General features: G+C 45.5%; 2 protein-coding genes across 2 annotated transcripts in view; one reads left to right on the top strand and one right to left on the bottom strand.

Moving 5' to 3' along the window:
* Positions 1–3,079, bottom strand: part of CD6 (CD6 molecule) — a 16,748-nt gene extending 13,669 nt beyond the window's left edge. The window contains exons 1-2 of the mRNA XM_069108571.1: positions 2,871–3,079; positions 60–398 (exon numbers count right to left, since the gene is read on the bottom strand). Of these exons, the coding sequence (XP_068964672.1) occupies positions 60–398; positions 2,871–2,895 (364 nt within the window). The 5' untranslated portion in view covers positions 2,896–3,079. The remainder of the gene's footprint in view (positions 1–59; positions 399–2,870) is intronic.
* PRPF19 (pre-mRNA processing factor 19) overlaps positions 1–12,455 on the top strand; it is a 353,360-nt gene that overhangs the window by 241,959 nt on the left and 98,946 nt on the right. The window lies entirely within an intron of this gene.

Below are 12,455 nucleotides of genomic sequence, written 5' to 3' on the forward strand. Positions count from 1 at the left end.
TCTCCCAGGGGATGTGTCCAGTCAGGATGGTGGTGATGTGGGGAGGGTTTTCTCCTCACCTGTACAGTTGATCTTGGTGGCCCTCCCGCTGGTGCATGCAGGGGACTGTGCCTGGCAGCTCTCCCAGTCTCCCTGGTCACAGAGCACAGGCAGAAGGGAGCCCCATGTGTCATTGAGGACCACACTCCTGTTCCCCACAGGGAGGTGCTCTGGTCTCTCTGGGACTGCAGTCGAGGCAGATGCCATTGGCTCCATGCAGTCCAGCTCCCTGCAGATGGTGAGGCTGGCCCTGTTGCTCCAGAAGTCCTCACAGATAGGCTGCCAAGACCCTGAAATCTTGACCTGCACTGTCCCACTGCAAAGGCCAGTCCTATCCACCAGACGGACAGGCTTCTTTCCTGGAAGGAGCAGTGCATGAGGCATTTGAGTGTAGTGATTGATCTAAGAGCAGACTCCTGAAGGTCCAGCGGGTGGGGATGGGGATAGAATCAAGGCTCAGGACCCTCTTGTGGTCTGGGATCTAAAAGTCAACATGACCTCACAGCCAAGGCACTGGTCTATGTACAATGCCAGGAATGCTGGATTTGGAATCCAAGCACCGGGGTCAATTTCCAGCCCTGTCACTACCCATGTGACTTTGCACTTCACCTGTCTTGGTCTCATTTTCCTCGTGTGTAAGCTGATGTGGTTGATTTTGATAACCCTAAAGGTCACTTCCAGCCCTAAAGCTATGGTTCTATGATCCTATTAACTGAATAAATCCTGGAGGGCTTGACATCAGGTCATCTAAACTCTTCTCAACACAATGGCCACCCACAGGACTAAGGGTGAAGCATGCTCTCTACCTCCTGTCAGAGAGGTGAGGGACATATTTTTGGGACATTGCCAATGAGGGAATATATTTTGCATGTTTCTTACTAAGGTTTTGTTTTTCTCTCTTTTTTATCAGTGGAGGAAGGAGAAAAAACAGATTTTTTTGTTCATTGAAAAAAAAATTAAAAAAAAAAACAAACTTAGGTTAACTGAAAAAGATCTGAGGGTTTAAGTGGATTGCAAGCTGAAAATATGGCAGACCAAAAAATCTAGTGTTGCCTTAGGAGACATGGCTATTTCCAGACAGTGTGATGTAACAGTCTTGCTGGGCTCCCCTTTGCTCAGACTAAATCTGGAAGGTGGTGTGTTTAGTTCTAGACATCACATCTTGAAAAGGGTATTGACAAACACGGACATTCAGATGGGATATAAGATGGTGGGAAGCCTTGAGACCAGGCCATTGGAGGATTGGTTGAATAAACTGGGAATGCTTAGCCTGGAGAGGGGAAGATTTAGGGGAACATGATCACTTTTTTGAAGTTTTGAAAAGATAGTGTGTGGCAGAAGGATCTGACTTGTTCCATTTGGCCTCAGATGGCAGATCCAGAAGTGTATTTTTTTTTTGTGTGTGTTTTCTCCCCAGTTGGATTGTAAGCTCCCTGAGGGCAAAGACTGTCTTTCTTTTTTCCTATTTGTACCACCAGTGCTTAGCACAGGGACTGGCACTTAATAAATGTTTGTTGACTATAGGAGATTAGGTCGAAGTCACAAAGGGACTCTTGGCCCCATGTAAGAAAACCTCTTCCAAGAATGAGAATGATCCAAAGGTGGAACATGTCATCCATGCTCCAGCAGGTGATGGGTTCTCCATCAATGAGATTTCTTTGAGCAGAGGCTGGAAAATCATGTGTCAAGGATGCCAGAAAAGGGACCTCTGCTCAAGTACACGTTAAACAAGCTGACCTCATAGGTCCCTTCCAATTCTGACATTCTGGGATTCTTGGACCAGTTAAAGTAACTTTAGGCAGGTCACTTTTTCTAAATCAGTGTCTCAGTTTCCCCATCTGTAAAATAGAAGGGTTGGTCATGTTCCCATTACAATGGTCTCCAGTTTTGACATTTTACAATTCTGTAGAAAATTCGTAAACAGCTAACATATAAGGGGTATGGAGTAGGAGACATTGAGTAGGAGAGACCTGTTGAAGGATGAATGGAAAGGAGAGGTGGGTCTGATGCTGGGACATTCAGTGGCTTGGTCTCAAGGCTTCCCACCATCTTGGATCCCTTGTTTGTCGATACTCTTCTCAAGATGTGGTGTTTAGAACTAAACACACCACGTTCCAGATTTAGTCTGAGCAGGTGGGAGTCCAGCAAGTCTGTTATCTCACACTGTCTGGAGATAGTCATGCCTCCTAATGTCTCCCTCTCCAAAGATTCCTTCATAGAGTGGCACTTGGGATGCCTCCTAGACTGTCATGTTTAAGCCCCATCCCAGATGAGCTGTTTAAGGAGCTCCCTTTGTCCCTCAAGTCACCCCTGAAGAGGTGGGCGAAAAGATGAAGAATCTCCCAGCCACATCGTTTCCTGCCTCCTGAACGAAAATGTCATAGAGATGGGGCTCTCTTGCCCCTCCAGCAACCACCAAACCAGCCATAAATGGCCACATCTCCAGTGGGGAGCCCCAGGGAGGGGCTGGGTCTCCCCACTTTCCCGTCTTTGTAAGTAGCTTTGAAAGTAGCTTTCCACACCCTCCTATCCCTGTCTACCCTGTAGTGTTAGTGAAGCAGGAAAAGCTGGTCTTCCACACCTTCCAACTCCCTTTCAGCCCCTTCCTGATGTCCTGCTCTCAGAGAGCACTTTGATAGAAGACTCAGACTCTAAGCATTCATTATATCACTAATGGTGGCTCTTTCAGACACTGGGACAGATTGATGGAGGGAACCCTCTGAGAGCAGGGAGTCTTCCTCAAGTTATTCCAAAGGCAGCCACCTGCTTCAAACCTATGTGTGAGGACAGCCCCATGGCCCTCCCCCCACCCCATTGGCCAGGGCTCTCACCGATATCTGATGTCCAGTTTCTCATGCTGTGGACATTGTCCAGCTCTTCAGATGAGTTAGGAAGGGTCAGAGGGGTCTGGCCTGAAAACAAACACAGAAACCAAGAAAGGTAAGTGAAGAAAAACAAATTACGATATATGAACACAATGGAATGTTATTGTGCCACCAGAAATGACAAAGTGGAGAGTTTCAGAGGAAACCGGAAAGAGCTTTCTGAATGCATGCAGATTAAAAACTGAAAGAGAAATACTGAGTCTTTCAAATCCCCACCCATTAGCTTTATCCCAACCAATGGATCAGAGACAGAAGCATAGAAAATATACAAGCAGCCCTCATATTAGCCCCTCACTCACAAGAAGTTCAATCATCATGATCCAAGGAAAATGGAGAACCCTAAGTGTATGGAGGGGAGCCCTCTGGGGGTTCATGGGGAGTGCACACACACACCCCAACACACATGCACACATACACACCACACACACACATGAACAAGTGGTGGGGTTTCCTGGTATAAAAACATGAAGCCGGGATGGAGCCATTGGATGGAGTCTCCCATGCTGCTCTTGGGGATGCGATGGAGGGACACACCAAGATACATTACAATTGGGGAGTGTCAGAGTTAGTTCACAGACTCTTAGCTCTAGAGCTGAAAGGGACCTTGGACTACGTTTAGTCCAATCTCCTCATTTTGCAGATTAGAAAACTGAGGCCCAGAAATAGCAGAGAACCACATGGACGTGGCCTCAGAACTGGAAGGACCTTGGAGGTTATCAAGTCTAACCTTCTCATTTTTCAAAGGAGGAAACTGAGGCACAGAGTGGTTAAGTGACTTTCCCAAGGTCACACAGATAGTTAGTATCTGTGGTGAGATTTGAACCCTGATCATCTGTCTCCAGTAAAAGGGCTCTTTCCACAGTACCACACTTGGCTGGACCCCAAAAAGTGCCAGCCTGGGAGGCAGTCTGCAGGAGAGTGCTTCAGGGCTCTCTTCTTGGCCCTGTGTTATTTAATCTTTTTTTTCTCTGTGACTTAGATCAGGGCATAGATGGCAAACTTATAGAATCTGCAGATTGCACAAAACTAGGAGTCTTACTTAGCTAATGCTCTCGATAACAACCAAACTCCCCAAAGGTCTAGGTGGGCTAGAATATTGGATTAAATCAAATGAGATCACACTGCATAGGAATGAATGTAAAGTCTTAAATGGCTTCGAAAAGATTAGCTGTTAAGCACACATGGGAAACCTTTGGCAAGGCAGCCCTGCCCGTGAGAAAGATCTGGGAATCTTAGTGGACTGCACCACTCTACTGCAGCGCCCCCACCCGGCCTTCCCCACTCCAAACTCCCAGACCCCTAATGTTTCTTTGCCTTAAGAGAGGCCTAACCTGGGGCAGTGATCATTCAGCTCTCTTGTCCTCCCAGTAAAACACCTGGAGCATTGAGTTAATTTCTGGGTGTCACATTCTATGGAGGACACCGAGAAGTTGATAAGTATTTATTAAACACCTACTATGTGTCAGACAGGGTGCTTCGGTCTGGAAGCTGGAGAACATCTGAAAGGGGGACCAGGATAGTGAAGGGCCTTGACATCCTGCCCTTAACATCTGTTGGAGCAATCGGAATGTATAGTCTGGAGGAAAGAAGGCCCTGGGGGAGCATGAGAGCCGGTTGTCTCTCTAGTCTCTGGAGTCCCTGAATAGGAAAAGGGGGACCCCAGCAGGCAGAACCGGAAGCAGTTGGGGAATGGCACTGAGGGAGATGGAGGCTCCATGCAAGAGAAAACATCCCAATAATTCCTGTTTTCTGAAAGTGGAGTGGGCTGCCTTGGCAAGGGAGGGTTGGATGAGCCCATCCCAGTCTTGTCAAGGAAGATTCTCGATCAGGGTCACACTGGGCTAGCTGGCCTCTGACTGGCAGAGTAGACGGGATGCTGGACTGTGAATCAAGAAAGTGGCTTCACATCTTTCCTTAGATACTTAATAAGACTGCTGCCCCTGGGCAAGTCACTAAATCTCCCCATGCCTCAGTTTCCTTGTCTGTCAAAAGAGGGATTTCTTCCAGCTCTAACCCTACGATCCTAAGAAGGTGAACAGAACAAATATTTCTTAAATGCCTACTATTTCCAGGCACTGTGCTAAGCCCTTTACAAACATTATCTCATTTGATAATCCTGGAATCTTATAACCTGTTTGTGCCTTCAATTTCTCACCTATAAAATGAAAGGTTTGTACTTGATACTGGGGGCCAGGAGTTCTTCACCTGGGATCTGGGAATCTTCTTCTTTTAAAAATTATTTCAATATTGGTAATCTTGCATATTTTGTTTTAAGCCTTTAAAAACATTATTCTGAGAATGGTTCCACAAGGTTTCACCAGAGTGCCGTGACCTCCATAGTACAGTCTTTTCTGACTCTAAATCTGTAGGTCTATGCCCTCTCTGTGTCTTTGTAATAACTGTAATTTCTTCAGGTTTCTTCCAACTCTAAATCTATATTAATGGTTCTAAGAGTGCCCAGTCAAATCCTTCTCCCTGTCTGGCTTGGATACTTGGAAGACCATGGGAAGCAGAGAGAAAGACGATTTGGTCCCTGGTTGGGTGGGCTATGTGCTTGTGTTTGCTGAGGAAAGAAGAGAGAATAACTCTCACAGCTAAGGATTGCTATACACCACCCCCTTACTCTCTCCACACTCCCCTTTTGTTAACATTTAGTCATATATATTCGCATACACACAGCCTCCCCAAGACTTCACCTCACCCCCCACAATGATTCTTCCCACACACACCACTGACTCATATTAACACACACACCCACATAGCCCTACCAAGACTTCACACACACCATCAAGAAACAGCACCACTTAACACACACACACACACACACACACACACACACACACACACACACACACCCCTCTCATATAGACAACCTCAGGGTCACTACATCAACCTGAGAAAAAACCATTGCAAGTTTAATTGTCAGCCCAAGGAGAATCCTGGGTCGGCCAATTGACCTCCCGAAGCAAAGTGAACTCAAGATTCTGAGCACAGAGCTCTCTGTTGCTAATATCATATTCAGAGGGAGAATTCAGATTGTTCCAGTTTCTGAGCCTCAGAATCCTGGTTCCCACAGCAACCAGCCCCACAGCTCCCAGGTGGTGTTTCATCTTTCTGGTCCTAACAAGATGAGGACCAGAATGCCTGACACTTTCATGTGTGCATGCACACAGTGAGTATATGTGAGCTACATACATGAATGTGTTGTGTGTCTCTATATACAGGTATGTCAGGGAGTAGTGACATGTGTATATGCATTATATGTTTGTGTATTGTGGTAGGTATGTAAATATATGCATGTGTGCATTGGCATATAGGAATGATAGCACATATGTGTAGTTTGTGTGTATGAAATTATATGTGAATGTTTGTGGTGACTATGAACATATGTCAAAGGGGACATGTGGAAGTATGGATCAGTAATTTAGTCAGTCAACAATTATGTATTAAGTGCTTTGGGTTTTTAAAAATCTTCATAAACATTTCAATATTGGTAATCATTTATTTATGTATTTAAAAACATTTTAACCCTCCAAACCCAAATGGGGTCACGAAGAGTCAGACATGACTGAAACAATTAAACATGGGTCAGACACCATACAAAATGTCAGCTATACAAAGAAAGGCAGAAATGTGACCCCTGCCTTCAAGCAGTTCACGGTCTAATGAAGGAGACAGCAAACAAAGAACTCTGTACGTACAAGTTACATACAGAGCAGATAAGAAGTAACCTCAGAGGAAAGGCGCTAGAGGGCTGGGGGGGAGACCAGAAAAGCAGCCTCCTGGACCACCACCAAGGTGGTGTTTGGTTTTGTTTTTTGTTTTGTTTTTGCTTTTTGGAGGGCAATTGGGGTTATGTGACTTGCCCAAAGTCACACGGCTAGTAAGTGTGTCAAGTGTCTGAGGCCGGATTTGAACTCAGGTCCTCCTGACTCCAGGGCCAGTGCTCTATTCACTCAGCCACCTAGCCACCCCACCAAGGTGGTGTTTGATCTGAGCACTGAGGGAAGCCAGGGAAATTAAGAAGCAGATGTGAGAAAGGAAAATATCCCAGGGATGGATGAGAGCCAGTAAAGGCAGGCGGGGATCTCTGAAGGTCATGTTGTGTGTGAAGACCAGACCTGTGGAGCTGGAACGGAAAAGGAATGCAGGGAATACAGTATAAAGAATACTAGCAAGGTAGAAAGGTTTACAAAGAGCTTTAAATGCCCAACAGGGAACTTCATATTTTACCTGGAAGTAATAGGGAGCCATTGGAGTTTATTGAGGAGGGAAGGGTGACATGGTCAGACCTCTGTTTGAAGGAAATCACCTTGGCAGCTGAATAGTGAATCAGTTAGAATGGGGAGAGTTGAGGCAGAGATCAATTAAAAATTTATGTGATAATCCTGCCTTGAGAGCAAAGTAGAATGGGAGATCAGAGGAATCCTGTAGCTATAGTATATTGAGATTTCAGTAAAGTGTTTATTTAAAAGGGTCTCTCCTGCTGCCCCTCTGGACAAGGGGGAGTTTGTGGGCTAGACAATTAGGTGGGGTTAAGTACTTTCTAGTTAGGTGGGTTTGACTGAAGGACTAAACCCAAAGAGTAGTGATTGATGGTTTGAAGTCACATTGAAAGGGCATCTCTACCAGAATGCCACAGGGACCTATGAGTGACCCTGTTCCATTGAACATTTGGCCCAGATGACCCATTTATTGAATTTGTAGAAGAAACAAAGCTGGAGGGCATGGTTATCACATGAGAGAATCAGGATGCAAAAAGGGCTTGGTAGGCTAGTGTTGGACTAAATCGAATCGGTGAAATTTCAAAGGGAGAGAAGTAAAGTAAAAAAAAAAATCACCTTTGCAGGTATAAGAAGGGGGAGGCGTAGTTAGACAACAGTTTGGGGGGGGAGGGGAGGCTAGGGGACTGAAAGATCAATGACTCCATCATGTGACATGGCAGGAAATAGATTTCATTCAGAGGGACGTCCAAGTGTCCAGGACTGGAAAGGTGACACTGTGCTCCCCTGGGATCAGGCCTCACCTAGGGTATCTAGGCGATATATTTTAGGAAGAATATTAGTAAGCTGGAGTGTTTGTAAGAGGAAAACTGGGGTGGTAAAGGGCCTTGAGATCATGCTGTATGAGAATCAGTTGAAAGAACTGGCCATATTTAGCTAGGAGAAGACTAAGGGTGAGTGTGGGGGGGATAGCAATCTACAAGTATTCGAAGGACTGCCATACGGAAGAGGCAAGTGGCTCATTTTGGAGCCTGGAGAGCAGAACTAGGAGTAAATGGTGGGAGATGCAGGAGCAGATTTGGGTCTGATGTCAGGAAAAACTTGTCAGTGATGAGAGTGGTCCCAACCAAAGTGGAATGGGATACCCCAGGAGGTGACGGGCTCTGTCTCTCTAGAACTCACTAGGCAAAGTCTCTTTGGGGATATCACAGTAGCAACTCTTGTTCAGGTTTAGTGAGGTGCCCTAGACACAGGGTGGAGACTCTGAATATTGACCCAGAGGAGACTCAGTCCCGTGGTGTCCCACAGAATACACTGCTTCATGTTTTTGGCAGAGAATAGGGGAAATTTCAGTGACTCACTTGTGCTTGTGGGATATGGAATCTATGAAAATGAAGGGAAGCATCTGTTTAGCCAGGCCCTTTCACTAGTAATAGCTGTCTGCCCAGGCAGATGGCCCAGGGGATGGGTGCTCAGAGCACTTCTCCGAAAGTCAGAACTTCTTCCTGCCCCATTGCCTGGATGGTCCAGTGCGAAGGGAGAGCTCTGACCTTCCCTACCCTTAAGGAAATCCCCAAGTCCAATTGATAATCATTTGAGTAATGCTTTCCTAGTACCTTGGATAACTCCTCTAGATATATGCTATACCCAGAGTGAGGCACTGTGGTGCAAGGGAAGAAATTTAGGACTGGGTCAGAGCTTCTGGATCCAAATCCTGGTTCTGCTGTTTGTTACTTGGATGTGACCCCAGGCAAGCTATTTGTCCTCTCTGGGTGCATGGTTTCCTCCTCTGTAAAGTGAGAGGTGTGGAATAGCTGAGCTTTGAAATCCTTTCTGACTGAGAATTTGTCCTTCTGAGCGAGTGCCTTCCCTTGTCTGGACCTCAGCTTCCTCTTCTGTAAAATGAAGGGTTTGTACTAGACAGCCTCAAAGATCCTTTCCACCATCACTGAATTGGGGACATCGATCTTCCCAACACATCCCCAGTACTGTGCAGTATACACATTCACAGAATCAGAGAAGAGAAGGGTTGTCTGGGACCTGGAAGATGCTAAAGTTTAATGACTCAGAGATTAACAAAGGGAACTTCAAGATAATTCAACCAAACCCCTCATTTGACAGAGAGGGAAAGCTGAGGCCAAGAGAGATAAGGAATCATCTTATACAGTGAGTAAGTAGCCGAATCAGAATTTGAGCCTGGATCTTCTGATTGAAAATCTGAGGTCTACTCACTATACCATACTACCTTATAGTACAAAGCCCTCAATTTAAAAAAGAGGAAATTGAGGCCCAGAGAGGGAAAGGGACTCGCCCAAGGTCACACAACAAATTAGCATTTGTGGTTTCTTGAAAAAAAAATCCTGCTTGGTTAAAGAAGGATGTGGGTGTGCGGCATTTGATACAGACATGCTACACAAATCTGCAGCAAGCAGAAATTCTTCTCTGGGCATCTCTTCCCTGTGGGAGGTCCTTAATAAGTGTTTAATTGAGTCCCATGGGAAGAAACAGTTGGTTACACCTCCGTTCTGCTAAGGTTTGAGTTGGAGCCCTGGGAAGGCTGGTGAATGTGGCTCTTCATGTGTGAGTGTGGCTCTGCTCCCTGCCTTTCCCAAGTCAGCCTGCAAAAGTGTGCAGCTCGCCCCAAGGGAGCTGGGAGAGTGTGAACAAGTCTGGCCTCCTTACAGGTCCAGTAATTCTGAGTGCGAGCCTTGCTGGTGGTTAGTATCTGCTAGTGACCCTGGGCAAATCACTTAACCCTGCTTGCCTCAGTTTCCTCACCTGTAAAAATAAGATGGAGAAGGAAACAGCAAATCACTCCAGTATCTTTGCCAAGGAAACTCTGAATGTGGTCACAAACAGTCAGACACAAATGAAAGTGGAGGGTATTGAAAAGAGCCTCAGACTACCCCTGGGTTCTGATCCTGGCCATGCCACTAATCCCCTGTTTGACCTTGGATAAGTCATTTCCTTTCTTTGACCCTCAGTTTTTCATTCTGTAAAAGGAACTAGTCTGACTAGGTAATCTCTCAGGTCCTTCCTCGTCCTGACCTTCTGCGCTCTGAGAGTTAACTCTGTAGTTAACAACACCACTTGAAGGTTTGCAAAATGTGTTACAGACATGATTTCGTTTGATCGTCATAACGAGCCTGAGATGTGTGTGCTATTCTTATGCCCATTTTACAGATGAAAAAGTGGAGACATCAAGAGGTTAACTGACTTGCCTGTGGTTACACAGCTAGTTGGTGCTGGAGGCTGAATTAGAACTCAGGTCCTCCTGACTCCAAGTACAGCCTTCTTTCCCACTTGTACTGTCATGCTGCATTCTAGGGTCCCTATTATGTATGGCATTCTGTGCTCAATATTCTAAGACCCCTTCTAGTTATGCATTCTAGTTCAAGTCCTTTCCTTCCCAGGCATCCTATGCTCTAAGGTCCCTCCCACCTTTCACATTCTATATTTGAAGGTCTCTCTCAGGGCTGACATTCTGTGCCCAAAACTTCACCCTCCAGTTATAATATTATATGTTCTAAGATTCCTTCCAACTCTGAATTTCTATGTTCTAATGTCGTTCCTAGGTTTCACATTCTCTGTTCTAAGGTTCTCTGCTCTAAGATTCTCCCAGCTCTGACATTCTATGTTCCAAGTTCCCTCCCAGTTCTAGCATGTTAAATTCTGTGTTCTAAGCTCCTTGCCAGCTCTGAAATTCTCTGTTCTAAGGTGTCTCCTAGCTCCTACCTTCCTTAAAGTTCCCCCAAATCTGATATTCTTTGTTCTAAGCTTCTTTCCATTCTATGCTGTGTGTCCTAAGCTCCCTGCCAGCTCTGACATTCTCTGCTCTGTGTTCTTAGGATCCCTTCTCTTTGAGCTTTACCAAACCACATTCTGGTCCTTATGTTCCCTCCCCTCCCCTCAGCTCTGAGATGTTCTGACTCTCCAACTGCTCCAATATGAATCTTGGCTCATGAAGGCAGGGCTGTTCCTGTCCTTCCTGATGCTAATGGAGATGGGGATGATGATGGCTCCTAACAATGCCCATGCTTCCTGAGGGTTTTGGTGAAGCCTGGCTAGGTAGTCACGTGCCTGCTTTCCCCAATCTGGACCCAAAGAGCCAGATAGTTCCAGAAAGGCATGGTCCAGCATATGGTCAGTTTCAAAGCTCCTCCACTCAGGTGGCTGTACCACAAGTGGACAAATGAATCTCTCTGTTTCCAGTTTTAATATCACAGTGACAAGAGATCTCTACACTTTCCAGACGAAAAATATTTTTAGATGCAGAAAGGAAGAAGAGTTGTTAGACTCTCAAAGCAGGAAAGAGAGGTGCTAATAAGTTGCCTATCCCTCTACCTCCTGGCACTTGGGGAGCCCAAGAGAGACCTTTGAGTCCTGGTGCCCAGTTTGTCAACCAAGATATAAACCAGGGTCACTGATTTTTGATAAACCAGGGAAATCTCTAACATTCCTTCCAGTTCCATAAACCAATCAGGTTAGACATGAATTCATTGACATTTTTTAGAATTGTGTTGCAAAATGCTATGATAATAATAGCTAACATTTCCAGAGTGCTTTAAGATTTACAGATAACTTTCCATACATTATCTCCTTTGAGATGCTCCCAAACCCTAGCAGAATGGGGGTTCCAGGCAGTGTTAGCTCTATTTTATAGGGGTAGAAAATGGTTCTGAGAGAAGTAAAACAAGTTCAAAGTCTAGAAGTTCGAGGTGTGGGTTTGAGCTGAAGCCTTCTTGACTCCAAGTCCAGTATTCTGTTGGGATGGTGTGCTTCCTTAGCTTCATCTTTGTATACGTAGCACATAGTAGGTGCTTAGTAAGTGAAGAACTCACTCACCCACCACGTGATAATGGGGAAGTCACTTCCCTTCACTAGGGACAATGGAACAAAGACGTGGTGATGGGAGAGGGCAGGATGAGAAGGGAACAGAATGAGAAGCAAACTGGTCTGGCTGGCATGAAGGGCACAGGGAGGAGAGGAGGGCAAGCTGAGGCCAGAAGAGAGGTTGGCCCTCAAATGGGCTGGGTTTAGGATGACAGGCTTAGGAGTTTATGCTGCCTTTGGTCAGCTTCTTATTGATGTGACTTGTTTTTATATCACCCTCATTTCCTAATGTATCTCAGAGGACCTTATAGCCAAGAGGAAAAATGAGGAGCAGGGAGCAGTTCAGGAAATCAGACACCGAAACAAGTGTGAAGCATCTGTTCTTCTTCTTCTTCTTCTTCTTCTTCTTCTTCTTCTTCTTCTTCTTCTTCTTCTTCTTCTTCTTCTTCTTCTTCTTCTTCTTCTTCTTCTTCTT

This window comes from Petaurus breviceps, unplaced genomic scaffold, assembly GCF_028583685.1.
Source record: "Petaurus breviceps papuanus isolate PSGF00001 unplaced genomic scaffold, PetGlider_PUasm1.0 90397, whole genome shotgun sequence".
NCBI lineage: Eukaryota > Metazoa > Chordata > Mammalia > Diprotodontia > Petauridae > Petaurus > Petaurus breviceps.